The following is a 26,511-nucleotide window of genomic DNA, read 5'->3' on the forward strand; positions in this document are numbered from 1 at the left end:
CTCACAGGATTGTTGTGGAGAAAATGCTTTGTAAACCTTAAAGTTCTAGAGAAATATGAAATGTTCTTAATAATTATTATTGTTAATAATAGGCATGAGAGGGGGCGGCTAGGTGGCGCAGTGAATAAAGCACCGGCCCTGGATTCAGGAGTACCTGAGTTCAAATCCGGCCTCAGACACTTGACACTTACTAGCTGTGTGACCCTGGGCAAGTCACTTAACCCCCATTGCCCCGCAAAAAAAAAAAAAAATTATAATAATAATAGGCATGAGAGATGAACACCTGTCAGCAACGGGGTAGAGGGAACTTCCTAAGAGGGTAGAAGATTAAACTAAAAATCCTCTCAAGTCCCTAAGAGTCAATGATTCAATTCACTGTTACCAGGATCCCTTCCAAACATTGGGGGCAGCTAAGGAAGACTGATGATTTCATCAGATGCTACAAGACATTCATATTCTAATTAAAGCCAACATGTAATAAGAGACTTAAAAAACAACCTCTTAGTACTTTTTGAGCTAATAATTTAATATTTGGAAAAACACCTTCAGAAAATAACCAGAAAGAAAAATGTTGTCTGTTCAGAAGTGTTCATAGCGATGCTATTCATTATAGCAAAACACCAGAAGCAACTTAAGCACTAGAAGATTGGCCAAGCAAACCCCTATCTCCTCCTGGAGCTTGCCCCATTGATCATTCTTTCTCTTTTTCTTCAGTCCCTCTCTACCTACTAGCCACTGTCTAAAAAGATGCTTCAGGTTTTCCCCATCTTAAAAAGACAGGGCAGCTAGATGGTGCAGTGGTTAAAGCACCGGCCCTGGATTCAGTAGTACCTGAGTTCAAATCTGGCCTCAGACACCTGACGCTTACTAGCTGTGTGACCCTGGGCAAGTCACTTAACCCCCATTGCCTGCAAAAAAGTCCCAAAAACAAAAACAAACAAAAAAAGACATCTTCGTTAAACCCTGTCATTTCTTCAGGTTATTGTTCTATATCTCTCCTCCCTTTCACCACCAAATTCCCAGGAAGAATTGTCTACTTGTCTGCCTCAACTTCCTAGGCACCCAATTACATCTCAATACTTTGCAGTCTGGCTTCTGACCACAAGTATACTGAAACTTTCTCAAACATTACCAGTAACTTCCTAATGGTTTTAGCTTTTTAAAAAAAAACTTTGAGGGGGCAGCTCGATGGCACAGTGGTTAAAGCACCAGCCCTGAATTCAGGAGTACCTGAGTTCAAATCCGGCCTCAGACACTTGACACTTACTAGCTGTGTGACTCTGGGCAAGTCACTTAACCCCCATTGCCTAAAAAAAAAACTTTGCAAAGTTTTTCCTTTTTAAAAATATTTATTATTATTATTATAAACATTTTTATTTAAAGTTTCAGGTTCCAATTTTTATCCCTCCCTCCCCTCCCCCTTCCCTGAAGCAGAAAGCAATCAGATATAGGTAATACATGTGCAATTATGTAAAACATTTCCATATTGGTCATTTTGTATAAGAAAACTTGAATAAAAGAAAAAATGAATGAAAATAAAAATAGCATACTTCAGTCTGTGTTCAATCAATATCAGTTCTTTCTTTGGATGTGGATAGTATGCTTTATCACTAGTCCTAGTGATTTTATCTAAGGGTTAGCACAGTCTTTTATCAATTCTCATTCTCTGCAACCTATTTGTTTATCGATTGATAGACTGATTAAAAATACAGTTCATGACTACACATGTATAGCATATTGAATTGCTTGCCTTCTCAAAGCAGAGCAGGGAAGGAGGAAGGAAGAGAATTTGGAACACAAAGTTTTTTAAATAGATGTTAAAACTGTTTTTATATGTTATTGGGGAAAATAAAATTCTAAAAAAAGAATATGAATGGGGTAAATATGGAAATGGTTATATGTAAAAATAAAAGGCACAAATTTTAAAAATACAGTGAAGAGAGCACTGGATTTGGAAATCAAAAGACATAGAATTCCACTTCTGCTTTGTACTACCTTTGGATCATTGGGAAAGCCCATTGCACTCTTTCCTCATCCATAAAGTGAAGGGGTTGTATTAAATTATGTCTAAGGTCTCCAATTCTCAAATCTGATTCAACAAATTCCTTCTAAGCCTGGAAAAGATCCAAACCCTGGACACAGGACTTCATGGTGAGGCGGTGTTTCTGAGAGGGCACCTGCATGAGCCAGAGAGAAGAGTGTGGGGAAAGTACAAACCTGTGACCACGAGCTGGGTTTTGGCCCTTCCCATCCCTGCTCGGCTCATGGCTGTGCACTCATACATGCCTTCCTCTGATTTGGAGGCTCGAGGGATCTCCCAGCTGCTGTTTCCTGACTCCCTACAAATCAAACACAGAGAACAGGGACTGTTTCATTTCTGTCTTTGTATCCCCAGCACCTAGAACAGTACCTTGCACACAGTAAGAGCTTAATAAATGCCTGCTGGTTGATTGATTACCTACTCCTATTCAGACTCACCCACACCACCCCATACACATTCATTCTACCATTGTCTTCCTCCTAGCCTCAATCTCACAGGGACTCCAGCTAACTTTAGTTCAACCTAGGAGGGAGTTCTCCCCTTTCCAGGAGGAATGTTTGAAGGGCATTCAGGTGCCACTAATTAGCTGCTATTTCCATCAGAGGATAATCTGATGGAGATCTAGTGAGTCTTCCCACCACCTCCCAGGCAAAGGCACTGTGATCGTGTGAAATCACTGGACTGCAGAGAAAAGCAGCCAAACCCCCAATTCATACTCACTGGAAATGCCTCTCCTCGCCTAGTTTCACTCCATTTCGTCTTAGCTGGAGCCGAAAAGGTAGTGAGCTGTGGACCGAGCAAGAAATGAGCAGCGGCTGCCAGAGATATCCATGGATCTTGCTGGGCATGGTCACCAACGGAGAACCTAGGGAAAGGCAAGGGAATAAACATTTATATAGTGCCTACTATGTGCCAGACACCATGCTAAGTCCTTTTTACAAATATTGTATCATTTGATCTTCACAACAACCTGAAAGGTAAGTAATATTATTACCCCTGTTTTACAAAGCAGAGGTTAAGTGATTTGCCCAGAGTCACCCAGCTAATAAGTATCTGGGACTGGATTTGAATTCAGTTCTTCCTAACTCCAGACCCAGCATTTTATCCATTACACCACTGAGCAGCCTCCAAGTGGGGGTACCGTAGCGGACAAAAGGCCAGCGTTCAAATCCATCTCAGCCAACCTCAGCCCCAATGGATAGATACACAGACAGACCAACAGACAGAGAGACAGACAGACAGATAGATCCTAGCCTGGAGACCTGAGCTCCTGTCTTCTCTCTGCCCTAGTCAAATGTATGGCCTTAAGCAACTTACTTCTGGGTCTCATCATTCCTATTTTTAAATCCTAGGATGAGCTAAGTAAGACCTGGCTCTGAGAGCTGAAAGGAACAGTAGAAACTATTATTTACAAAGGAGGAAACTGAGACTCAGAGCATGGCCCCAGTTATATAGTGACTGTGCCAGAGTCAAGATTCCTTGTCCCCTTATTGGGTACATTTGAATGGAGATTCCTATCATGGACGGGGTAGACTATATGGCCACTGGGTTTCCTTCCAGTCCTTGAATTTTGTGATTCTAAATATAGCCCATTCTCCTGAATTTCGGGTCAATGTTTTGGTTTTTTTGTTCCACTGTTCTCCAAATTCCTTTCTGATTCTAAAATTACATGATACTGCAAACTCCCATCTCATCCCCAGTTCTGTCACTCCCTCATTATAGGACTTCAGGCAGTTATTCAACTTCTGCATATACCCCATTCCTCCCTGACCCAACAGAGAGACAAATCTCCCCCCACTCTCCCCGAAGCCAATCCCCTAGAGATACACTTAGGGTGAGACAATGTAGTCAACCTCCTCAGAAAACAGGGTGGGGCGAGCTTATGATACAGTCATATGGGCTCCCAGCCACATCCCAGGGGATGAGAGGCCTGGACCACTACCCAACATCTTTGTGAGCATCCCACAGCCCACCCCCCTCCCTTCACTGGCAGTTTTGCCAGGGCCCGGCTAGGCTCTGAAGCCTTCCCATTCCCCCTTTCCTCAGAAGACCTAGAAGTGCCAGCGACCCAGGGTCTCAGTTCATAGCATCACCACCATCTTATCTCCAGACAGAGCATCCTGCTCCAAGATGTACATCTAACTTTCCTTCCCAAGGTCCATGTTTCCCAGACAGAAGAAAAAACAACACAAACATACAAAAACCCCAAACCACATTTCCCCCCTCCCCATTCTATCTAAAGCAAAAACAAAGACAGAGATCAAAAGTCAGTGCTGAGCTCCAACAATCGGGTTGGTCAAGAAGAAAAAAGAAGACTCCTATTCCCCCTGCAGAAATTCCTTCCCAGAAACTCAGCCTCACAGCTGTGCAAAGATCACATTCTCTTTCTAGGGCCCAGAAGCAATAGAGGAGACAAAAGGGAAAGGCTGGAGGTGGCCTGGAATCTGGATTTTCCCCAACCCAGTCACACCACCTGGACTTCGACAATGATGACCTGTCATCACTAGGAGCTATTAGGGATGAAGGGGGACTCTTCTCACTCAGTTCTAAGTTCCCAGACCAATGGAGCTGTTGAAATTTAAATCACATCTACATCTCTGAGCTAGTTTCCTGAGCATCTCCAGCCATGTGTGTGCATGTGGGGCCTGGGGTATTAGGGACAGTTAAATCCAATCAACAGGAAGCTAGGTAGCACAGTGGATAGAGTACCAGGCCTGGAGTCAGGAAGACTCGTCTTCCTAAGTTCAAATCTGACCTCAGATACTTACTAGTTGTGCAACTCTGGACAAGTCATTTAACCTTTTGCTCAGTTTCCTCAATTGTAAAATGAACTGGAGAAGGAAAAGACAAACCAGTATCGTTGCCAAGAAAACCCCAAATAGGGTCACAAAAACTCAAAGACATGACTAAAACAACTGAACACTAACAACAAATACAACCAATAACCTTTTTTTTTTTTTTTGCAGGGCAATGAGGGTTAAGTGACTTGCCCAGGGTCACACAGCTAGTAAGTGTCAAGTATCTGAGGCCAGATTTGAACTCAGGTCTTCCTGATTCCAGAATAATTCTGTACCTGGCTCTCTATCCACTGCACCACTGAACTTCCCTGTCTGATACATAGTGCTTAATGAGTGTTTGTTGATTGATTAATTAATCATCATTAGCTACAGCACAGTGCTGTGTCGACTCTAAGTGTTTTTATTTTTTTATTTTAATTTTTTAGTGAGTCTAAGTGCTTTAGGAGTTTAAGGAGGAAAGAAAACAACATGGGGAAGAGAGAGCTTCTGGAAGAGGTGGACCTCAAATGTCCAAAGCAGATGAAAGAAGTGACTGCTTACCTGGAGCCACTCCATGGTAGGCCACATTAGAGATTCGGTGCAGGGGATTGCCTTCATGATCCTCACCCTTCACCTTCAGGTAGAATCGTTCCCTGGGCACTTGAAAAGGGGGTCCCACCCACAATTGGTGGGAGGAGGTATTGGATAAGGGCCGAGTTGGCAGGGTCAGCAGGGGCTGGCCAGAGCTGTGGGAAAGCTCTACTGAGTCCAGGTGCCCTGGGGCCAGCAGCCCTGTGGAGTTGATCACCAGAGATATGGGAACCCCTGCAGAGGAAAGAGGGAGACCCATTGGAATGGGTTATAGTTTTGTGGGCAGTGGAGGGAAAGACGTAAGTTTGGCATGGCCCAACCCCAGATCTCTCCCTCATCTTCCTGCTCTGGTTCCTGGAATTCCCAAACAAATAAATGGTCCCTTTATGTTAGAGCTTCAACGGGGCCTTTTGAAAATGTAAGTACACTACCTAGGAGGGATAACCAAAAACTCCTTAGTTCAGCTTTCTTTAGCAAACTATGGGGGAAAGAGGGAACATAAGACAGAGAGGTCTTTTTTGGTGAGGGGGATGGGAAGGGAATAGCTGTTCCAGGTGAGAAGGGAAAACTAAAGGTAAACTCCCCTCTCCCTCCCCAAGGTCTACACCTGATGCCAAAACCACCATACCTTGCAAAGGCCACTCAATGGTATGGTTGAGGTCCAGGGAGGGCTGGGTGGTGAAGCCAGCTTGGAAACTGATGTTGCTGATGCCCGTGATCCTCACCGAATGGCGGCCGCTGCTATAGACCTATCACAGTCCCCATGCCCATGTCCCAGGGAATGTCACCCACAGAACCTCCACCCTCACTCTCAGGACCACCTATATAGTTGAGGATCACATCAGTCTTGACCCTCAACCCACTCAGTTCTGTGTCTTTACCCTACACCCATAATCCATATCCACCTACTGTCCCAGGCCTAGAAAAGATTGGAGGGAAGTGGACCTAGACCTCTGGAGTTGCCTTTTGATCCCAGACCTGAACCTTCCCTCTCTCCCCACCAACCACCCTCAAACATTCTCCTCCAAACCTCCACAACCTCCCTTCCTCATCCCCAACTCCTTGTCCTAGTCTCTCCTCCCACCCTAAAGGCTCCCTCTACCCTACCTTGATGGACCAAAGACCAGGATGCTCAGGCTTAAAAGCCACCACTTTGGCAGAGTCTGGGATGTTAAGAAGCATGTTCAGTCCTTCATCCTTCTGAAGAATCCTCCCTAAGCAAAACAAAAAGAACCAAGAAAACTCATAGGTGTCATGGAAAGAGTCTCTGGAGTTAGATGCCCTATGTTCAAAACCCTCCTCTGCAGCTGCTACTTGTGTGACCTTGGCCAAATCCCTTAACCTCTTTGAGCCTCAGTTTCCTCAACTGTAAAATCAGGGTGTTGGGCAAGATGGCCTCTCCTTAGTTTCTCTTCCAACTCTAGAGCTATGATCCTTTTCTTGGGGACAATGGGGACACTCCCTGATAGGCCGGGACAGGATTCTTATAGAGTCATATACCTTTTACCGTCATTCCCTCCTCACCACTGAAGGCTCCCTGTTATATCTCTGGAAACCCAATCCTTCTATAACTATCTTCCTCCACCAAACCCACATCCCAAGTCCTCTTGAACCACCCAAGTGAGACTCTTTAGAAACTCCAATCCTAGCCCCGTATTATCTTTTTGAACAAGCACCTTGTCTAACTCTTCCATACTTGGGTCTTAATGTTTCTTAAGAGTTATAGAATAATATAATTTAGAACTGGAAAGGCCCTCAGAGAACAGGTAGTCAGTCTCGACACCTTCATTTTATAGATGAGGACGCTAAAGGCAGGAGGAGTAAAGTAGGCACTCAATAAAGACTTATTGGATTATTAGATTGGATGAAATGAAGTGCCTTGCCCAAGGTCACACAAGTAGTGAGTAGACAAGAAAGTCCATGACCACAGGTCCTCTGGTTCCCAATTCTCTTTCCATTATACCCTGGCCCAGACTGGCTTCTGGTCCTCTTCCCTCCTCTCTCCAAAGAGAGATGTCCATTTGAGAGCCAGGGCCCAAGGACTTCCCTACCACATCTAGCAGGGGTTCTAGGTATCCATTTCCTTTTCCTCCTCCTCCTCTGCCCAGCTCTACATTTACTATGTCCTGCTTTAGGGTGGGAAGCCAAGTCTAGCAATGACAGTTCCATACCCAGTGGGTCTCTCACTTCAATCTCTGGGCCAGGACCACTCAGGGAGATGGTGACCTCTTTTAGACTGGGATCAAACGGGATCTGCCAGGTGTGTTCTCCTTCGTTCTCATGATCCGTGGAGAGCAGGTGGACCTTAGAGACCTGGATGGCTTCCTCTACCCACTTCAGGACCTGCAACATGGAAGGCAGGGAGAGGGAATGCTGTGAACTAACTCAAGAAACCTCTTCCCTCTCTGTTTCTACAAATCTTGGGCTTCTCGTGGGCACCATTTTCAAAGCCAATATGCTCGAAGGTAACATTGAATGTGAAGTGAGAAGGGACTAAGTCATAATACCTGAGAATAAAGGAAAGCAAACTCCCCAGTGCTCTTTATATCAAGTTCAAACTCCAGAGTCTAATGCTCAAGGCCCTATCACAGTTGACTACAGCCTTCTACAGTAAAATGACTATTTGGGGCAGCTAGGTGGCGCAGTGGATAAAAGTACGGGCCCTGGATTCAGGAGGAGCTGAGTTCAAATCAGGATTCAGACACTTACTAGCTGTGTGATCCTGGGCAAGTGAATGCTGTGAACTAACTCAAGAAATCTCTTCCCTCTCTGTTTCTACAAAACACTTAACCCTCATTGCCAAGAAAGAAGGAAAGAAAGAAAGAAAGAAAGAAAGAAAGAAAGAAAGAAAGAAAGAAAGAAAGAAAGAAAGAAAGAAAGAAAGAAAGAAAGAAAGAAAGAAAGAAAGAAAGAAAGGAGGGAGGGAGGGGAGGAAGGGAAGGAAGGAGGGAGGGAAGGAGGGAGGGAGGGAAGGAGGGAGGGAGGGAGGGAAGGAAGGAAGGAAGGAAGGAAGGGAGGAAGGGAGGAAGGGAGGAAGGAAGGAAGACCACTTGACTCCAGATTCCAAGTACCTGAGTTCAAACCCCAACTCTGTTACATACTACCTGTGTGACCTTGTACAAATCGCTTAACCTCTCTGAGCCTTAGCTTTCCCCTCTATAAAACGTGGCCTCTAAAGTCCCCTAGATCCGTGGTTCTATGATCCTACCCTTATCTTTCTCATGACTCCCAAGTGTGAACCCAACCCTATGACCACAGTGAGCCCCTCATCATTCTCATACACATACTGATGTTCCCACAGTATCTTCTATGCTGATGTCTCCATAAAGTATATTCCTTCATCTGAAATGCCCTTGTTTCTGCCTATTCAAATATTATACATCCTTCAGGGCCCAACTCAAATCTTCCTCCATAAAGCTTTCTTTGATGACTAGCCCATACCATTACCTGCTTTCTCCAAACCTCCCACCATACCTAAAGTCTATACTACTCATCTTTAGCTTTTCATTATATACTGTTTTCTAACTGTTTCATGGATATGAATGCCATTTCTCCTCAATAGGGTTTCCCAAAGGAGTGAAACTCTTATCTCTTCCTCTGATTCTCTAATAATCACTAGCATTTATAAAACATTTGAAGGTTTGCAAAGTGCTTTTCATGTTATCTCATTTGATCCTCACAATGATCCTGTAATGTCATCCTCATCACAGAAAAAGCAGCTAGAGAGCAAATACCATCTCCAGCCTGTAGAAAGGGATCTCAGAGATGGAGACTAGAATTCCCAAAGGGACCTTAGGGAACAGACTAGAATTCCCAAAGTGATCCTAGAGAACAGAGACTATAATTCCTAAAGGGATTCCAAGGGCTCTCCCAGAAAAGGGAGAGAGACCAACAGACATGATAGAGGTGATCTGTCCACACTTGTTAGGGGAATGAAAAGCAGGGCATGCTGGACACCCAGTATGTACCTTATAAATGATTGCTTTAAATTACCTATAAAAAAGAGGCTCACTTTCCCAGATCTCTCCCTTCATCCCCTTTCACTATTTCTACCCTGGCTTTATGTCAAAGTCAAGTTTCCCAGAATCCCTAACAAAGAAGATTTCACAATGACCTTGGGAAGCAGGTGCCCATCATGGGAAGCCAGAGGAAATAATAATCTGAGAAGGGAAGGAAGCTGCCTATAACATCATTACAGGCCTGTTCTGTTACTTTTTGGAGGAGGGAGAGACAGACACCCAGGAGTTCATGCTACTGAATGACTGGGGGAGGAGGGAAGGAAAGACTGGAAGCCCAGTTTAGAGGCTTCTGTCCGGGCATTCCCAGCTGGACACATCCCTCTTCTCCCTTCAGGGTGCAGGGGAACACTTCATGAGCCAATGCACTCCCTAAAGATATGTCAAATTAAATTCCCCCACAATTCTTATGTACCAAAGTGATAGGTTTCAAGACCCTCCAATCCCCAGAAGACCTCAGGAGCAAAGTCCAGAGAGAGCCCAGAGTAAGCAGCTTTATTAAGAAGCTAAATATTTATTTGGTCTGGTCTATGTCTTCCAGATGTCGGCAGGGTGAGGCAATTGGGGTGGGGGCGGGCGTAGTGGGGAGGCTTAGAGAGCTGATGACTGAGCCAGGGATATTTTGGAATTACCAGTCAAGCACGACCATTTGCTGATGGTAAGAATTAAAGAATCTAGTGTCCTTATCACTGCCAGATGGCCCCTGTTCCATCACTCGCTGCAGATAAATTATTACCCCTGCAGCTTTTCCTGGGGGATCTGACAGCTGAGAGTGGCTGGAAAGGAGGTGGCAGGAAGCCAGAGGAGACAAATTTGGTCTCTTAGCCACGGTCCAGAAAACATAGAGGCTGGACTTCTGAGCTTGGAGGCAGGGTCTCCTCAGTCCATGCATGGGCTCTGAGTAGAGAAGCATGGGGAGAGGGCTTAGCTTCAGCCAGGTCTTCAGAATGGTTCACCCCCAAATGCCCAACTTACCTACCATGAGAACACCCTACTTCTTCACCCCTACTATGGGAATGAACAGGTCCAACAGATGCCCTTCCTAAAGAGGTCAGTTGAGCACAGGGGAAGGATCCTAAGGACTAAAAGTGGAACCCCTGGGCTAGATTTTAGTCCCAGCACTGCCTTTAATTCACTGGGTAGTATAAGACAATCACCCAACCCCTAAGTAACTCTGAACCTTACTTTCCTCCTCTATCAAATGGGAATTTATTCATTCAACAAATATTTTCTGGGCAACTACTATGTACTTATTATAGAATTCAAGCAGGATACACACAATAATGCACTTGATCTTAGCCCTAGTAGGCCGAGAAGCGAGACAGTAATTGACCTACATTTCATATAGGGTTCTCAAAAAGTTAAAACATGATGAGCTGTGACAGCACTTTGAAAAATCAAAAAGGATTTTACAACTGCAAGATGATAGCACGATTGTGATTTCTGAATTTACTCTTCTCTCAACCATGAGTTGGAGCCAGTAGCAATCATAATAAAACTCCCGTATTTGTATATCCTCACACAGTTTACAGAGGCCTTTCACATGCCATTTTCTCCTGTGATACAGTAGAAAAGGAGCTGGGCTTGGAGTCAAAAGATCTGGGTTTGAATATCAGCCCCATTATTCCATTCATTTAACAAACATTTATTTAGTATCTACTATGCGCAATAGTGTCCAGGGAGACTTACTAACTGGTGCCTTATCTTGGGCAAGACACATCCTTTCTCTGGACCCCAGTTTCCTCATCTATAAAATGGATGGGTTAAATGTATAAAGTCCCTTCCAACTTTAAATCCCTTTGTCCTCTCTTTAACCCTGTGTCATAGGCAGCCCAGGCTGATATTCTGTTGAATCTAAACTATCTCTTCCGGCAATTGGCATAATGGTATGCATACGGTAGGAGCTTAATGTTTGTTGTGTCCTCATTTTACACATAAAAACGGCTGTGACTGAGTCAGGCAGAGCGACTTGTGAAGTCACAAAGTTTGTATCCTGGTATTGCCAGGACAAATCCGGGTCTACCAATTTTAGGTTAACACCCTTTTTCCCCTACACCTTACTGACTCTCAAGCAAGTCTGTGGAACCTCCCAGAATGGATACCTACAGCCTAAACTACCCAGATTTCCTTCCCAGGGTACTGGAATGCCCCCAGAACAATCCCTGAACATCTGGCAGGGGCTGTGGGCTCCCTTCTCAGCACTAGGCAATTAAGTTAACAAGCTCGGGTGACTAGGATCCAGGAAAGAAGAAAAGTTCCAGGCCCCTGTCTAGCAGCTAATCCATGCAATCAGCAATCATTTTAACTTCAGCCCACTAATCTAACCAAATCCTTTCCCTCCACTCCTCCAAAGCTCACATTCCAGGACAACTCCCGAAATGCTGGGACTTCCACCAGCAGAGTCTCCAAATCTCTGTTTCAATAAAGTTCCTTAGGCTAGCCTGAAGCGGGCACTTGCTGATTGATCCACAAGTAATAAAGAGCATCTGTTATGTGCCTGTGAGCAGGCTCCAGGACTGGAGAGGACTGGAGTGAGGGGGAGGGCATCTATGTTAGCCCTGGGAGTGGGGGACCTGGCCAATGCTATGTCAAAATGCAGTTTCTTCTCGGGGATTTAGTGATTCAGCTCTTGGGGTAACCAGAGATACTGAAATCTTAGGGTGTAGTAAAAGACTACAAAATCTAACCCCTCCCAAGGAAATGAAGACACAGTCATTTAAGCACAGCCCTGGAGACCATGAACTCTAAGTTTACTCTCATACCCAGGAGAGGAGCCTCTGAACCTAGTACAATGTGCACGCAGGGACACATGCTCACAAAGCCAAGAACTCTGTTAGCCTCTGATGCCAATTCCTAAAAAGGGAAGAATCTTCTTTCCTCTGATCATAGCACACACAAGTCTCACAAAACTCCCTTCTTCCTCCATACCTGGTTTGAAATGACTAGTAAAAATAAATGGATAGGGGGCAGCTGGGTGGAGCAGTGGATAAAGCACTGGCCCTGGATTCAGGAGGACCTGAGTTCAAATCTGGCCTCAGACACTTGACACTTACTAGCTGTGTGACCCTGGGCAAGTCACTTAACCCCCATAGCCCTGAAAAAAAAAAATGAGTAGCTGTGGATAGGGCATCCGCCTTAGAGTTAGGAGGACCTGAGTTAAAAAAATTAATGGGTGACATAGCAGCACTCTTCATGGTAGAAAAGACTGGAAACAAAATAGATGTCCATCTACAAGGGAATGGTTAAACAAATTGTGGTACGTGAATATAATGGAATGATTACAGTGTTGTAAGTGTAACCCAAGTCCCAAAGTCCATTGGTATGGGATATTCTTCTCAATAGTATAGATCAGGGGCAGCTAGGTGGCACAGTGAATAAAGCATTGGCCCTGGATTCAGGAGAACCTGAGTTCAAATCCGACCTCAAACACTTGACACTTACTAGCTGTGTGACCCTGGGCAAGTCACTTAACCCTCATTGCCCCGGGAAAAAAATAGTGTAGATCAATGCCTTGAGTGAATCTAAGACTCAGCTGACATTAGAAACAATGAACATGATGAAAATAGAGAAGTATAGGATGACATACTAACTGATGCAAAGTGAAATAAGCAAAACTAGGCAAACAATATAACAATGACTACAATGGTGTAAATGGAAAGCACAACAATAGCAAAAAAGGAGGAAGAAGGAAAGAAAAGAAAGAACTTGAATGCAGACAAATTATAATGACCAAGCTTGGTCCCAAAGAAGAGATTTGAGAAGGCATCTCGCCCACCCTTTTTTTTTTTTTTTTTTTTTGCAGAAGCATCAAAACATCTTCCAGTAGAACTAACACACATATCAACCAGCTCTAAATATATTCAGTGTCCATGGTCACTTACCTAAGGTACTAACTTATAGGTTGGTAAGTATCTCTAGACTCTTGCACACAGTAGGGACTTAATAAATATTTGGTAAATGGAACTGAATAGCAGGATGAATATTGGTATACTTTGTTTTTATGTTACCTCTATTTCCCAATATATCTCCTCTTCCCTTCTCCTCAAAGAAAATCATCCCTTAAAACAAGATGCACCTCATTCACTTGCTGTTTATCCAAGTGGAACACCTGGCCAGAACTGGTGGCAGCAATCTCCTCGTACGCCAGATATCCAGGATGAGTGCGATCACCACAGTCACCTGTCAGCACAAAGACCACCTAAAATAGGGCAACAGCAAAAATGAAATTGAATGAAAAATGCATTGGATCTGGAGCCAATAGACCAGGATTTGACTCCTACATCATGGCTGTGTGGCCTTGTAAAATTATTTCCTCTCTTTTTCTTGCTCAGCATATTCACTATAAAATGAGGAAGCTTAGACTAGATGACCCCTATGAGCCACTTCCAGCTCTAAATTCTAAGACCTGTATGGGCAGTAACTTTTCCCAGAACTCCACCCACCTGAGGACCTCTGGTGAAGAAAGCAACAGTAGAACCTTATAGGGCATTTAAGGAAATCAGCTTGGTCCACATCAGTGGATTCTGACCCATTCATTTCAAGGAGTCTATGAATCCCTACAGAAATCCTTATTTTTCTTAATCAACAGCCAATAGAAAACCTAGTATCTGGACCTATGAAGCTCTTGGAAAATGTATAATGTTAAGAAGGAATCCTCCTACACAAAACCTTGGATATTTAAAAGCCATGCCAGTAGAGTGAAAGTTCTGGTAGATGCCACCATGCTGGAAAGGGTTCATGAACAATACTTTGGATAAATTGAATCTGTCACTCAAGGATCAACCCAGAGAAGTGCACAGAGGCTAATGTGGGATAAAGGATACCAATGGTCTCCTTTGGCTATGGCAACCCATGAAGTAAAGACAAATTTCAAATAGTTCTTGGTGCTACGTGGGTCCTGTTGAATTGCTGCAGGGGGGCAGCTAGGTGGCGCAGTGGATAGAGCACCGGTCCTGGAGTCAGGAGGACCTGAGTTCAAATATGGCCTCAGACACTTACTAGCTGTGTGACCTTGGGCAAGTCACTTAACCCTCATTGCCCAGCCAAAAAAACAAAAACAAAATTAATTGCTGCAAGGAAGGTGGTGAAGTGGTAGAAAGAAGAGAAGGGTTAGGGGGTAAAAATCACACTACTTTTAGATCATCTAATAATGTAACTATTGGTGCTATCAATGTACCATATTGATCCAATAACCAGCCTCATATTTGAGGAGATTGGGAGTTGAACCCATTAAGTCTGAGGTCTCACTATGTTCGTGTTGAAACAAGAAATGGAATTCCCTGTGATAAGAAATGGGAAGGTTTACAAAGGCAAATTGAAGCTAATTAAACTTTAATTGTTTTCCTTGCCTGAAGAAAGGAAAAAGATATGGAGGAAAGTCATAGGATAGAGTCAGGAAGACATGAGTCCAAATCCTACATCAAACATCTACTATCTATGTGACCTTGGGCAAGTGAGATAAGCTCTTTTAGCTTCAGTTTCCTCATCTTTAAAATAGGGATAATAACAGCACCTATTGAATAAGGGTGTTGTGAAGGCTCAAATGAAATCATACATACAAAGTGCTCTGCAAACTTTAAAGTGCTATATAAATGTTAGCAAACCCAATCCAGTCCATCCTCTACTTAGTTGTCAAGCTCATCTTCCTAAAGCACAGGTCTGACCATGGCGGTGCAGTAAATGGAGTGCTCAAAAGTCCTGAGCTCCTCCCCCAAATCTGGTCATATTTTCTTTGTATGTGTGTTTTGCATATGCTTAATAAATGATGTTGTCCCTGATAGAATGCAAGCTCCTTGAGGGGGGAGATCATTTCATTTAGCGCCTGGCACGCACAATGGTTGTCATTTAATAAATGCTTGGTGACTGATTGACTGAGTCCAGTTCTTTTATTTTATAGATGAGGATACTGAGGCCCAGAGAAAGGAGGTGACTTGCCCAAGATCACTTAGGTAGGAAGTAGAGCAAGCTTTAAGATTTGGGTCCTCTTGGTACAGAGCCAATACTGTTTCTTTCCAAAAGGTAGGAAGGAGGGGCAGCTAGGTGGTGCAGTGGATAAAGCACAGGCCCTGGATTCAGGAGTACCTGAGTTCAAATCCAGCCTCAGACACTTAACACTTATTAGCTGTGTGACCTTGGGCAAGTCACTTAACCCCAACTGCCTCACTTTAAAGGTACAGAAAAAAGAAGGGGGAAAAAAATCATAAAAGCTATGCCTGGAAACCTGAGGCATGCCTTAGGATGGAGTTGAGGAGAGATCCAGACCAACTGAAAGAAGCAGTAGTATCCAACGCCAGCCTCTGAATCTGGTTGTGTGACTTCTAAGTAATCTGTACCTATAGATTCCTCCCTTCCATTAGTTATACTTTGAGAAAACTGGCCTCTCAGTCATGTTTTTGGTGCAGAAAGTTCCTCTGTCAGCAATATGGGAATTAAAGAAGAGCCTTGTTCTCAAGGTTATTCCTGTTAGAAACCATTCCTCTATTCTCCCCTCCCCAAGTCCTAGAAATGAGCTACAAAGGCACAGGAAGTTCACAATGGAAAGCCCATAATGTTCTTGGGCACCTGACAGCAGAGATGCACAGCACAAGCTTCCACACAAGGCCATTACAGCCCCATCCAGATGGGAGCATCTCCCTTCTCACTCGCCTCCTTGAAAAAAAAAAATCCCACAACTCAACACTTCCAAACATTGAGACAATGGGAAAAATAACTCGTGAGCCATATGAAGAAAACTCGTCTGAGTGCCAGGAAAATGATGGATTGCATAAGCTTTGACAGGGTGTAAAAGGAGTAGGGGTAATATGGTCTTTATCAAAAATAACTCCATGTGGAGAAAGTTGCAAGCCCCAGCCTCAGCAGGCTTGGGGCCCAAGAGGATGAGAACACACTTGGAAGTGACCAGGTTAGCTTCATACTTGTGGGCTCATGACTCTTGGCCAGCTGGGGGACTGGCTCCCAGACTGTCGAAGAAAAGGCACCAGCCTCAACCCTGTCTTCCTCTCCTTACTCTACCATACTGGTGTTCACAGTTAGCAGGCACTCAGATTCCCAATGGGGTCAGGAAGCACCCACTCCCCCATGGCTCTGCCCTGTCCCTACCCTTCTGGCCCCCTCCAGAAGAGGGACAGGCCGGTGCCCACCTGAGACTGTTTGAGCTGGAGAAGTCGCAGCAGCTCTGGCTTCCGATGGTAATCCTTGGCTCGGGCATCCGAAAATACATAGATGTAAGAGCCGGGGTTGGAGATCTCCACTGCCGCCTTGATGGCACCGACACTCATCTCTGGGCAATCACCTCCACCCTGTGACCCAATTCAGCATTAGGACAGCGTTCCCTGACCTTCTTCAATGTAGGAAACATGAAGAAACTTACAGAGAGAACAGTTGAGTTCTCTCAAACTCTCCCTGTTCATTCAACATTCCACTGGTCCAACCAAACATTTGTCTCTGCATTCATCCCCTCCTCAACTCCATTCAAACAATTTCAGAAGCAAAGGCATACCACCTTCCCCATCTTCTCCCTTCCCCCCACCCCAGTCATCTCTTGTCTCTGCCCTCAGCAAAAAATAACAAGGGGGTGTTATCAAACCCAGGACATTGCAACTGACAAAAATGTGCCTTCATGTCCCTCACCCCTACTCTTTTCAGAGTTGGGGATCTATGGATGTGGAACACTATGCATAGCAGAATTTTTTCAGTATCTTAGTTTTGCTACACTTTTTCCCCTTTGAAAAAAATTTGTTTTGAGGGATAACTGGGAGAGGGAAGGGAAGGAATACATTTGAAAATACAGATGACATGAAAACAAAATATACCAGGGGGCAGCTAGGTGGCACAGTGGATAAAGCACCGGCCCTGAATCCAGGAGGACTTGAGTTCAAATCCAGCCTCAGACAGTTGACACTTACTAACTGTGTGACCCTGGGCAAGTCACTTAACCCTCTTTGCCCCACAAAACCAAAAAAAAAAAGAAAAGAAAAGAAAGAAAAAAGAAAACAAAATATACCAATAAAAATATTAGAAAAAATAGGTCTTCATGACTTCCAAAAATATCTTGATTCACCAACATGTAAGAATATGCACCCCAACCAAAAGTCTTAGAGGATGATGGAACAAGAGACCAGGATATTCTAGCCTCCCATGATTGGCCAGGGAGTTTGGGCAGGAATAGGCAGGAGAGAAAGAAGGGAATGAAAATTGCTTTGGGGAAAGCAAAGCTCCTGTGAAACAGGAGCCTAGAAGGTAGCCTCACCTGAACATAGAGTTCTCTCAGTTCTCGCTGGAACACGGCAGGATCCGATGTGAGGGTCACTGGTCCAATATCTGCCAAAGAGACCAAGGCAAACTGGGACCTCCCTTACAATGCCAGAAGGGCCCTGCTCTAGAGATGGGGAAGGGAGTGGGAGTGGGATCCCATCCTATTTATCCTTCTCCAAGGAGATGAGAGTGAAATATCAACTGCCTGAGCTCGAGAACTCTCCTGGGTTGTCACTGCCTCTAGGAGCAAGCACATGCTCTTTTGTCTGGCATGCAAAGCCCTTCAGAGCCTGGCTCCAGCCTACCTTCCCAGGCTCATTACACCTAAGTCACTTTCATGCACTCGATGGTCCAGCCAAGGTGCCCTCCTTGCTATGCCTCACTCAGGACACACCATCTCCCATCTCTGCCTTTGCACAGGAACTCCCTCCTCACCTCCTCATCTTAGACTCCACTCAAGTCCCACCTTCTACAGAGTCCTTTCTGTTCCTCCCAACTGCCAGGGTGTTGTGTCCCGCCGTGCCCCCCCCCCCCCGCCCACTCACCACCACCACCACCACTAATCTTGTATTCACTTTGTATATATTTTTATATATTTACATGTGTAACTTGTGTCTTTTCTGGGAGAGTGTAAGTCACTTGAGGTCAGGGACTCCTTTTTGGGGGAGGGTATTGTAGTCCCTGAACCTGGAATGTGGTAGCTACTTAACTAATCGTTGATTGATTGAGGTGGCAAGGTAGGTCAGGGCCTGGAGTAGTAAGGAAGGCCTGAGTTTAAATCTGGCCTTACTGCCTTTTCAACTCTAGGCAAAAAACTTGACCTCTGTTTGCCTCAGTTTCCTCACCAGTACAATGGAAATTAAAGGAGCACCTACCTCCCAGAGTTGTTGTGAGAATCAAATTAGATGATATTTAGAAAGTACTTAGCTTATTGTCTGGCACATAGTAGGCACTATATAAATGTTAGCTGTTGTTATTGTCATTGTTGTTGCCATTGTTGTTATTATTTATTGTGTATGCCTTTCCTGGACCAAGAAGAAGGAGAAAGGTAAGATAGTTGTAGGATAAAAAAAAGTTCTATATTTAGAAGAAAGGGTACTGAGTTCGAATCCTAGCTTTTCCACTTACTACCAGACAGCTATGTCCATGTGTGAACTGACAGTGACAGAAGTCTTACTGCTTCTACCACCTATTCCTTTTATCAGTCAGTCAATAAACATTTACTAAGCACCTACTATGTGTGGAGCACTGTGTTAAGTGATGGGGATACAAAGAAGAAGAGGAAGAAGAAGAAGAAGCAAAAGACAGTCCCTGTCCTCAAAGAGCTCACAATCCAGTGTGGAGAAGACCAACTTTGGGTGACCTCCCATTCCATAGGGGCTACAGAGGTCACTGGTGAGGCCAGCCATCAGGTCTTTCTTTCTCCCCATTTAAAGGGAGAATATCAGCTTAGAAAATTACAAAACAGGTTGGGAATCTGCCCCCTACTCCACCCTCAACACACACAAACTCCACTCACCCACCCCAACTCTGCCCAGAGATACATATGCCTGTCACTCCTCTCTATACTATGTTGACATGCAGACAACTTTAGGAACTTCAAGTAAAGGAGGGTAGGTGAGGAAAAAGTTGGAATCGAAGAAATAGCACAGTGCAGTAGGAATCATGCTGGATTTGGAGTCAGAGGACTTGGATTCAAATCCTGTCTCTGCCATGTATTGGTTAGATGACCTTGGGCAAGTCACATGCTCACTCATTCTTAGTTTTCTCATTTACAAAATGAGGAGGTGAACCTAGATGATCTCTGAAGTCCCTTCTACCTTCCAAGTCAAAAAAGAGCCACTGAAACTGGTATGAGTTCTTTTTAACCCTGGGTTGCATGTCATGAGGTTAATGCTACACTTCAGGGATTTGCCTTCTTCCTCAATGGTGAAGCTGTAATTAAACCAACTAAAGATCATGCCTTTTTTCCTTTTTGGAGGCAACTGGGGTTAAATTACTTACCCAGGATCACACAAAGTGTCTGAGGCTGGATCTGAACTCAGGTCCTCCCAATTCCAGGGGCAGTGCTCTATCTACTACACCATCTAACTGCTCCATGCCTTTTTCTTAAACTTCAAGATATATGAGCCTTCAAAGCCCAACCTGATCTGAACCTTTCATGACAATGAACAGTTATGAATGAGTATCATGGCACAGTAACTAGAACATTGGACCTGAAGTCAGGAAAACCTGGAGTCAGGAAACTGAGGAAAACTTCAGTTCAAATCCTTCCTCAGACACATACTAGCTGTGTCATGGGGTGGGGTTGGGGGAGCATTTTTATGGTATCTACTACGTGCCAGGCACTTTGCTAAGCACTTTACAAAGATTATCTCAAGTGGCTTAACATTTCTGGGTCTCAGTTTTCTTATCTGTAAAGGAAAGGAACTAAGCTCAGTGACCTCTTAGGCCTTTTTTCAGCTCTAAATCAGTGATCCTTTGAAGCAGATTTTAAAATGCCATAAGTGTCCTGGAGTCAGTGAGTCAGTCAATAAGCATTTATTAAACATATACTGTGTGCAGGGGAAGAATAAGTCATGGAAAACAGAGATGGCAGAGGCCTTGAAGATTATCCTGTTCAACCTCCTCATCTTACTGACAAGGAATATAAGGTCCATTGAGATGGATTTGCCCAAGGTAGAGGAAGGAAGGAAGGAAAGAAGGGAGGGAGGAGGGGAGGGAAAAAGGAGGGAGGGAGGGAAGGAATAAAGGAAAGAAGGAAGGAAAGAAGGAAGGAAGGAAGGAAGGAAGGAAGGAAGGAAGGAAGGAAGGAAGGAAGGAAGGAAGGAAGGAAGGGAGGGAGGGAGGGAGGAAAGAAGGGAGGGAGGAAGGAAGGGAGGGAGGGAAGGAGAAAGGAGGGAGAGAGGAAGGAGGGAAGGAGAGAGGGAAGAAGGGAGGAGGGGAGGAGAGAGGGAGGGAGAAAGGAGGGAAGGAGAGAGGGAGGGAGGAAGGGAGGGAGAAAGGAGAGAGGGAGGGAAGAAAGGAAGGAAGAAGAAAAAGAGAGAAAGGAAAGAGGGAAGGAAGGGAGAGAGAGAGACAGAGACAGAGACAGAGAGACAGAGACAGAGAGACAGAGAGAGCAGAATCAGAAAAAGAAGCCAGATGCTCTACTTCCAGTCTCAGCACTCTTTCCACCAGACTATGGATGTGCATCCCATTTCAATAACTCTCCCCACCACTCTCCAGACAGCTGAGGCAGTATAGATGATGGTCTTTATTTTTAATTAATGCCAGCACATTGGCTCCATTTGTTTTGCTGGGTGCCTGACCCACTGTCATTACTCAAGATGAAAGGGCCAGAGACAGTAATATATGCCATGGTGCACCAAGCAATAGAAGGCATTCTCATCAGCAGGAGTTAAAGCAAGACACTAGGAAACATGGATCCTTTCCCTCCCTCTGTGCAGCCAATCCTGACTCAGGATAGAAAGTCCCTCAGAGAGTATGTTATATTTTAGATTTAACAAGTATTCATTAAAGTATGTACTATGTGCCAGACACTGTGCTAAGTGCTTGACAAATATTATCTCACTTGATCTTCACAACAACTCTGGGAGGGAGGAATGTATCATTATTATAGATGAGAAAACTGAAGCAAATAGAAGTCAAGTGACTTGCTCAAGATTGCTCAGCCAGTGTCTCTGAATCTGGATTTAAACTCAGGTCTTCCTGATTCCAAATCCAGAATTCTATCCTGGCTGCCTCAGTATATAATGGAACATGGTGTCCTGTCCATACAAAGAAGATGCTACTTTACTATTGCACTGTCCATGGACCATACCATGTTGTGGGCAGGGGAGGGGGGTGTCTCAGTATTAAGGATAGGTTTGCATCAAACCATTCCTATTCCCTCTCCTGCTCCCCTTTGAGGTGGTATACACTGGCTGGCCAGAGTTTGAGGAGAGGTATGGGGATAGAGAACAGTATGAACCTTACTTATCTGTAATGAACAGCATGCTGTACCTCTAACCTTGGTCCCCTTATTACTTCACATTAAGCAACTGAAACCAGAGCACAGAAGGCTGTTCACTGACCACATGGACATGTTTTCTACATCCCCTGAGAGCAAGGCATAGAGCTAGGTTCTGGGAAATCACATCACCACATAGAATTGCTCCCTGGATATATGAATTGGGTTTCTCAGAGAGTAGTAGAAATTTCAAAGACACTGAGCCCAGGTGCATATCAAAGCCCCAAAGTCTGCTGGCAAACTCCCAGCAAAACACTCTCCCAAGCCCCAAGGCTGTCATCCATTTTGCATGCCAAGTAGACACAGCTTCTTCGGGGGCCAAGGCTCATGGGAGTCCTTCTCTTACCAGAAGCATGTATTGATGAGCTCTCCTATAACCTGCTTTAAGAATCACATTAGGATCACTCATTTAAAGCTGGAAGGGAGGGGCAGCTAGGTGGCGCAGTGGATAGAACACTGGCCCTGGAGTCAGGAGTACCTGAGTTCAAATCCGGCCTCAGACACTTAACACTTACTAGCTGTGTGACCCTGGGCAAGTCACTTAACCCCAATTGCCTCACTAAAAAATAAAAAATAAAGCTGGAAGGGACCTGCCAGAACTCCAGTGATGAGACCATCATATTCTCTGACCTTTCTGACCTCACCCCATACAGTAATCCAGCCAATTATTCCAAATATGGCTCAGTCTAACCCCAATGAAAATAATAATAATAATAATAATATCCCAGTATCCCCTCTGGGTCTCTCTTTCTTCGTGTCAAATGAAATTGTTGAAGGAGATGCCGACTAAGATTCCTTCCAGCTCTGGATCAATTAAGCAAGAATTTATTAAGCACCTACTATGTGGCAGGTGCTGTGTGAGACACTGGGAATACAAAGACAAAAATGAAACACTCTATGCCCTCACAGAGTTTGAATTCTACGGGTTGGGGGAGGGAAAATCCATGTAATAAGCATATATAAATAAGATAACTTGATGGTGGGATCACGAAAGACTTCATGTAGAAAGTCATCCTCTGGATGAACTTGGAAGAAAGCTTGAAATCCGAAGAGATGGAGGGGAGGAGGCAAGAGGAACAACCTGGACAAAGGCCAGGGACAGGACATTGAATGTCACGTGTGAGGCACAAAAAGTAGGCAATTATGTTGGACCATAGCATGCTTGAAGGGAAGTAGTGTAGACTAAGCCTGAAAAAGTAGATGGAAGCCAGGTCCTCAAATGCCAAATTGAGTTTGTATCTGATTCTAGAAGAAACGGGGAGTCACTGGTTATTGAGGAGTGGGGTAATATTGTCAGACCAATCATCACTTCAGTAGCTGTGTGAAGGCTAGAGTAGAGAGGAGAGAGAGACTTGAGGCTGGGAGACCAAAGAGGAGGCCACTGCGATAGTCCAGATGAAAGGCCATGAGAGCCTGAAGTGGAGTAATGAATGGCTGTGGGGCTGGAGAGGAAGGAAAACATGTAACAGATCTTATGGAGGTAAATTTGACATTATTTGGTGAGAAAAATGATGATTTCTCTCATATAAATAATAAATTATTGAATTAGGGTTTTTTCAAAAGGGTTGTTCAGGCAGCCTTTAAAGTGCAGGGCTGAAAACAAGATAGAAAATTCAGATCTGTTCAAAAGGTAAAGAAATTTTAGTTGAGGTGAATTGATGGATTCTGGCCCATTGTGTTTTAGTCAGACAGGCCTGGGTAAAAGTAGATTCCTGGGGCAGCTAGGTGGCGCAGTGGATAGAGCACCGGTCCTGGATTCAGGAGGACCTGAGTTCAAATCCAGCCTCAGACACTTGACACTTACTAGCTGTGTGACCCTGGGCAAGTCGCTTAACCCCAATTGCCTCACCAAAAAAAAAAAAAAGTGTATTCCCACAGGATGATATGGGTAGAGATAAGTGTCTTTGACCAAGACTAAGTAATCAGAGTCACATTGCCTAGACCCTCATTGAAATAAGCCCAGCACTCATTATCATATTCATTCTCTCATTACTTTTCTTTTTGGGGCAGGGCAATGAGGGTTAAGTGACTTGTCAAGTGTCTGAGGCCATATTTGAACTCAAATCCTCCTGAATCCAGGGCGGGTGCTTTATCTGCTGCACCACCTAGCTGCCCCCTCTCTCATTACTTATTAACCAGTCAGAGTTGATTGCCACCCTGAGAAACACCCACTCTTCCAAGGGCATATAAGCACTGAGTGTGTTCTATGAGGGGTCTTTGGCATTCAAGAGGGCCACTTACCCCTTTTATTAATTATCCACTAGCATGATTGATAAAATAATTGATTACTCAGAAACTATGTCTCTCTGACTTTTTAATAAGTCACATTGGTAACTGATTGGATATGGGAAGGGAGGGAGATAAATGACTCTCAGGGATAATCCAGAGGTTGTAAACCTAGGTGATAAGAAGGTAAGGAAGATGAACTCTGTTTAGGGCCTGTTAAGTCTGAGCTGTCCACTTTCTATCCCTGTGCCTTTGTCCAGGTTGTTCCTCCTGCCTCTAATGTTCCCCATCCTTCCCTCTACCCCTTAGAATTCCTAGTTTTCTTCAAAGTTCAGGTGGTGCAAAATGTCTAAAAGTTAGTTTATATAGAACTCAGAAGAGAGACCAGGGCCACTTATATAGGACTGGGAGTCTTTCTGCAATAGATGATATTTAACCCCAGGAGAGCTGATTAGGTCACTGATTAGTGAGGAGAGAAAAGAGAAAATGGACTAAGATAGACTAAGACCCCCACTCATAGTTAGAGAATGGGATAGAGAAAAAGATGCAGGAAAGGAGACAGAAAATCAACAGTATGATAGTAGGAAGAAAAACAAGAAAGAGCATTGTAAAAAAAAAAAACCCAGAGGAAAGCATAACTAAATAAATGCCTCAGATGCTTCAGAGTTGGTCAAGAAAGAAAAGGAATGAGAAAAGACCATGAGGTGTGATGATTTAAAAAATCAGTGGCAAACTGGCAAAGAGAACAAAAAATGGGAAGGGTCAATGTTGGAAGGGTTGCTGGTGGAGCTATGAATTTTGCAATCATTTTGCAGAGCAATTTGGAATTATGAGAAGAAAGTGACTGAAACATGCATACCCAAAATTCCCATGACCCAAAGATTCCACTGCTGGATATATACCCCAAAGAGGTTAATGAGAAGAAGAAAGAATTTATATGTACCAACATATTTATATAGCAGCATTTTTTGTAGTAATAAAGAACTGGAAACAAGATGGAATACTCGTTTAACCACTGGATAATGGCTAAACAGGCTGTGGTACATGAATGAAATTCACAAAGGGAATATTACTATCCTGTAAGGAATGGTGAATACAGAGAAACATGGAGAGATTTGTATGAACTGATGCAGAGTAAAGCAAGCAGAACCAGGAAAACAACATATATAATGACTACCATCTAAATAGAAAGACCCACAAACCAAAACACTGAAAAGCAAATGCAATAAAATTATAGTGACCAAGACTAGCTCCAAAGATGAGACCTAAAAAGGCACCCACCCTTGTTTTTTGCAGAGGTGGAAGACTCTGATATAAAACACTGTATATTTTTCAATAGTTTGGTTAGTTTGCTGTACTCTTTCCCATCCCCTTCTTCTTTAATCTTTACTATAAGGAATGGCTATAAAAGACAAATAAATAAATAAAAGGAATGGCTCTCTGGACAGAAGAGGGGGAGGGACAGATTAGTAAATGTAGGTGATATAAAAAAAGATTTCAATAAAATTTATTTTTAAATGAAAAAAGCACTGTTAAGAAAGACCACAGGTAAATTTAAAAAGCAGTTTTAGTTGAGTGATGAAGTAGCAAGCCAGACTGAGAGGAGAAGAGAGGAAGTATAAGTAATGAAAATAAACAGTTTTCCTAGAATTTTGGCTATGAAAGGGAAAAGGGACCTAGGATGACAGTTTCTGGAGATGATCAAGTCAAGTCAGAATTTTTTATAAAAATAGGCGTATCATGGGCATGTGTTTAAGCAGTAGGGAAGAAACTAATAGAGAGAGAAAGATTGAAGACTAGCAGCAGTGGAGGGAGTGATTGTGGGGAAAATCTGCTGAATGAGAGGAGAGGAGAGGAGATGGGATCAAATATACATACGTGTAGAGGTATGATCCTATGATAATAATGCTACCTGAGGGTCACTGGAGTCATGGTAGAATGGGAACCCAGAGAAGCCAAAATAGAATAAGACTCTTGAACCTTGATGCTTTTCACACACAATATTCCATTTCCAATTTCCATGCCTTTGCACTGGCTGAACCCCACATGCCACCAATGTACTTCCTGCTCACTTCCACCATCTTTTAGAATCTGTATAAAGCCTTTCCTGACCCCCTCCTATTCAAGCATCCTCACCCTCCAAAAAATTATCTTGACTTTATTTTTTGTGTGTATGTGTGTACAGATATTGCCCCCTCATATGGAATGTAACCTCCTTGAGGGCAGAGAATGTTTCACTTTCATCTTTTTTGCCACTCCTTTCAGACCCCAGCACAGACATTAGCTTGACACTTGATGTCCCTGCCACCTTATTTAAAGCACAAAGAGACACAGTTCAGATCCAGGAGTCACTGGGGGCTACTTGAGAGTATACAGTTACAGGCAGCTAGGTGGGACAGTGGATAGAGCACTGGCCATGGATTCAGGAGGAACTGAGTTCAAATCTGATCTCAGACACTTGACACTTACTAGCTGTGTGACCCTGGGCAAGTCACTTAACCTCAACTGCCTCACCAAAAAAAAAGAGAGAGAGAGAGAATATACAGTGACATACAGACATTCCTTTCTGACTCCTCATCTCTTCACCAATAAAAG

The 26,511-nt window shown here is 43.9% G+C and overlaps 1 protein-coding gene across 1 annotated transcript in view; it reads right to left on the reverse strand.

Moving 5' to 3' along the window:
* The window catches only part of HMCN2 (hemicentin 2), a 191,600-nt gene that overhangs the window by 157,399 nt on the left and 7,690 nt on the right, over positions 1-26,511 (reverse strand). Inside the window, 9 exon segments of the mRNA XM_043980824.1 lie at positions 2,218-2,339; positions 2,762-2,906; positions 5,380-5,643; positions 6,038-6,158; positions 6,517-6,623; positions 7,581-7,752; positions 13,501-13,623; positions 16,565-16,723; positions 17,674-17,744. Coding sequence (XP_043836759.1) covers positions 2,218-2,339; positions 2,762-2,906; positions 5,380-5,643; positions 6,038-6,158; positions 6,517-6,623; positions 7,581-7,752; positions 13,501-13,623; positions 16,565-16,723; positions 17,674-17,744 — 1,284 coding nt within the window.

The sequence above is a fragment of the Dromiciops gliroides genome, chromosome 2 (assembly GCF_019393635.1).
Source record: "Dromiciops gliroides isolate mDroGli1 chromosome 2, mDroGli1.pri, whole genome shotgun sequence".
Taxonomy (NCBI): Eukaryota; Metazoa; Chordata; class Mammalia; order Microbiotheria; family Microbiotheriidae; genus Dromiciops; species Dromiciops gliroides.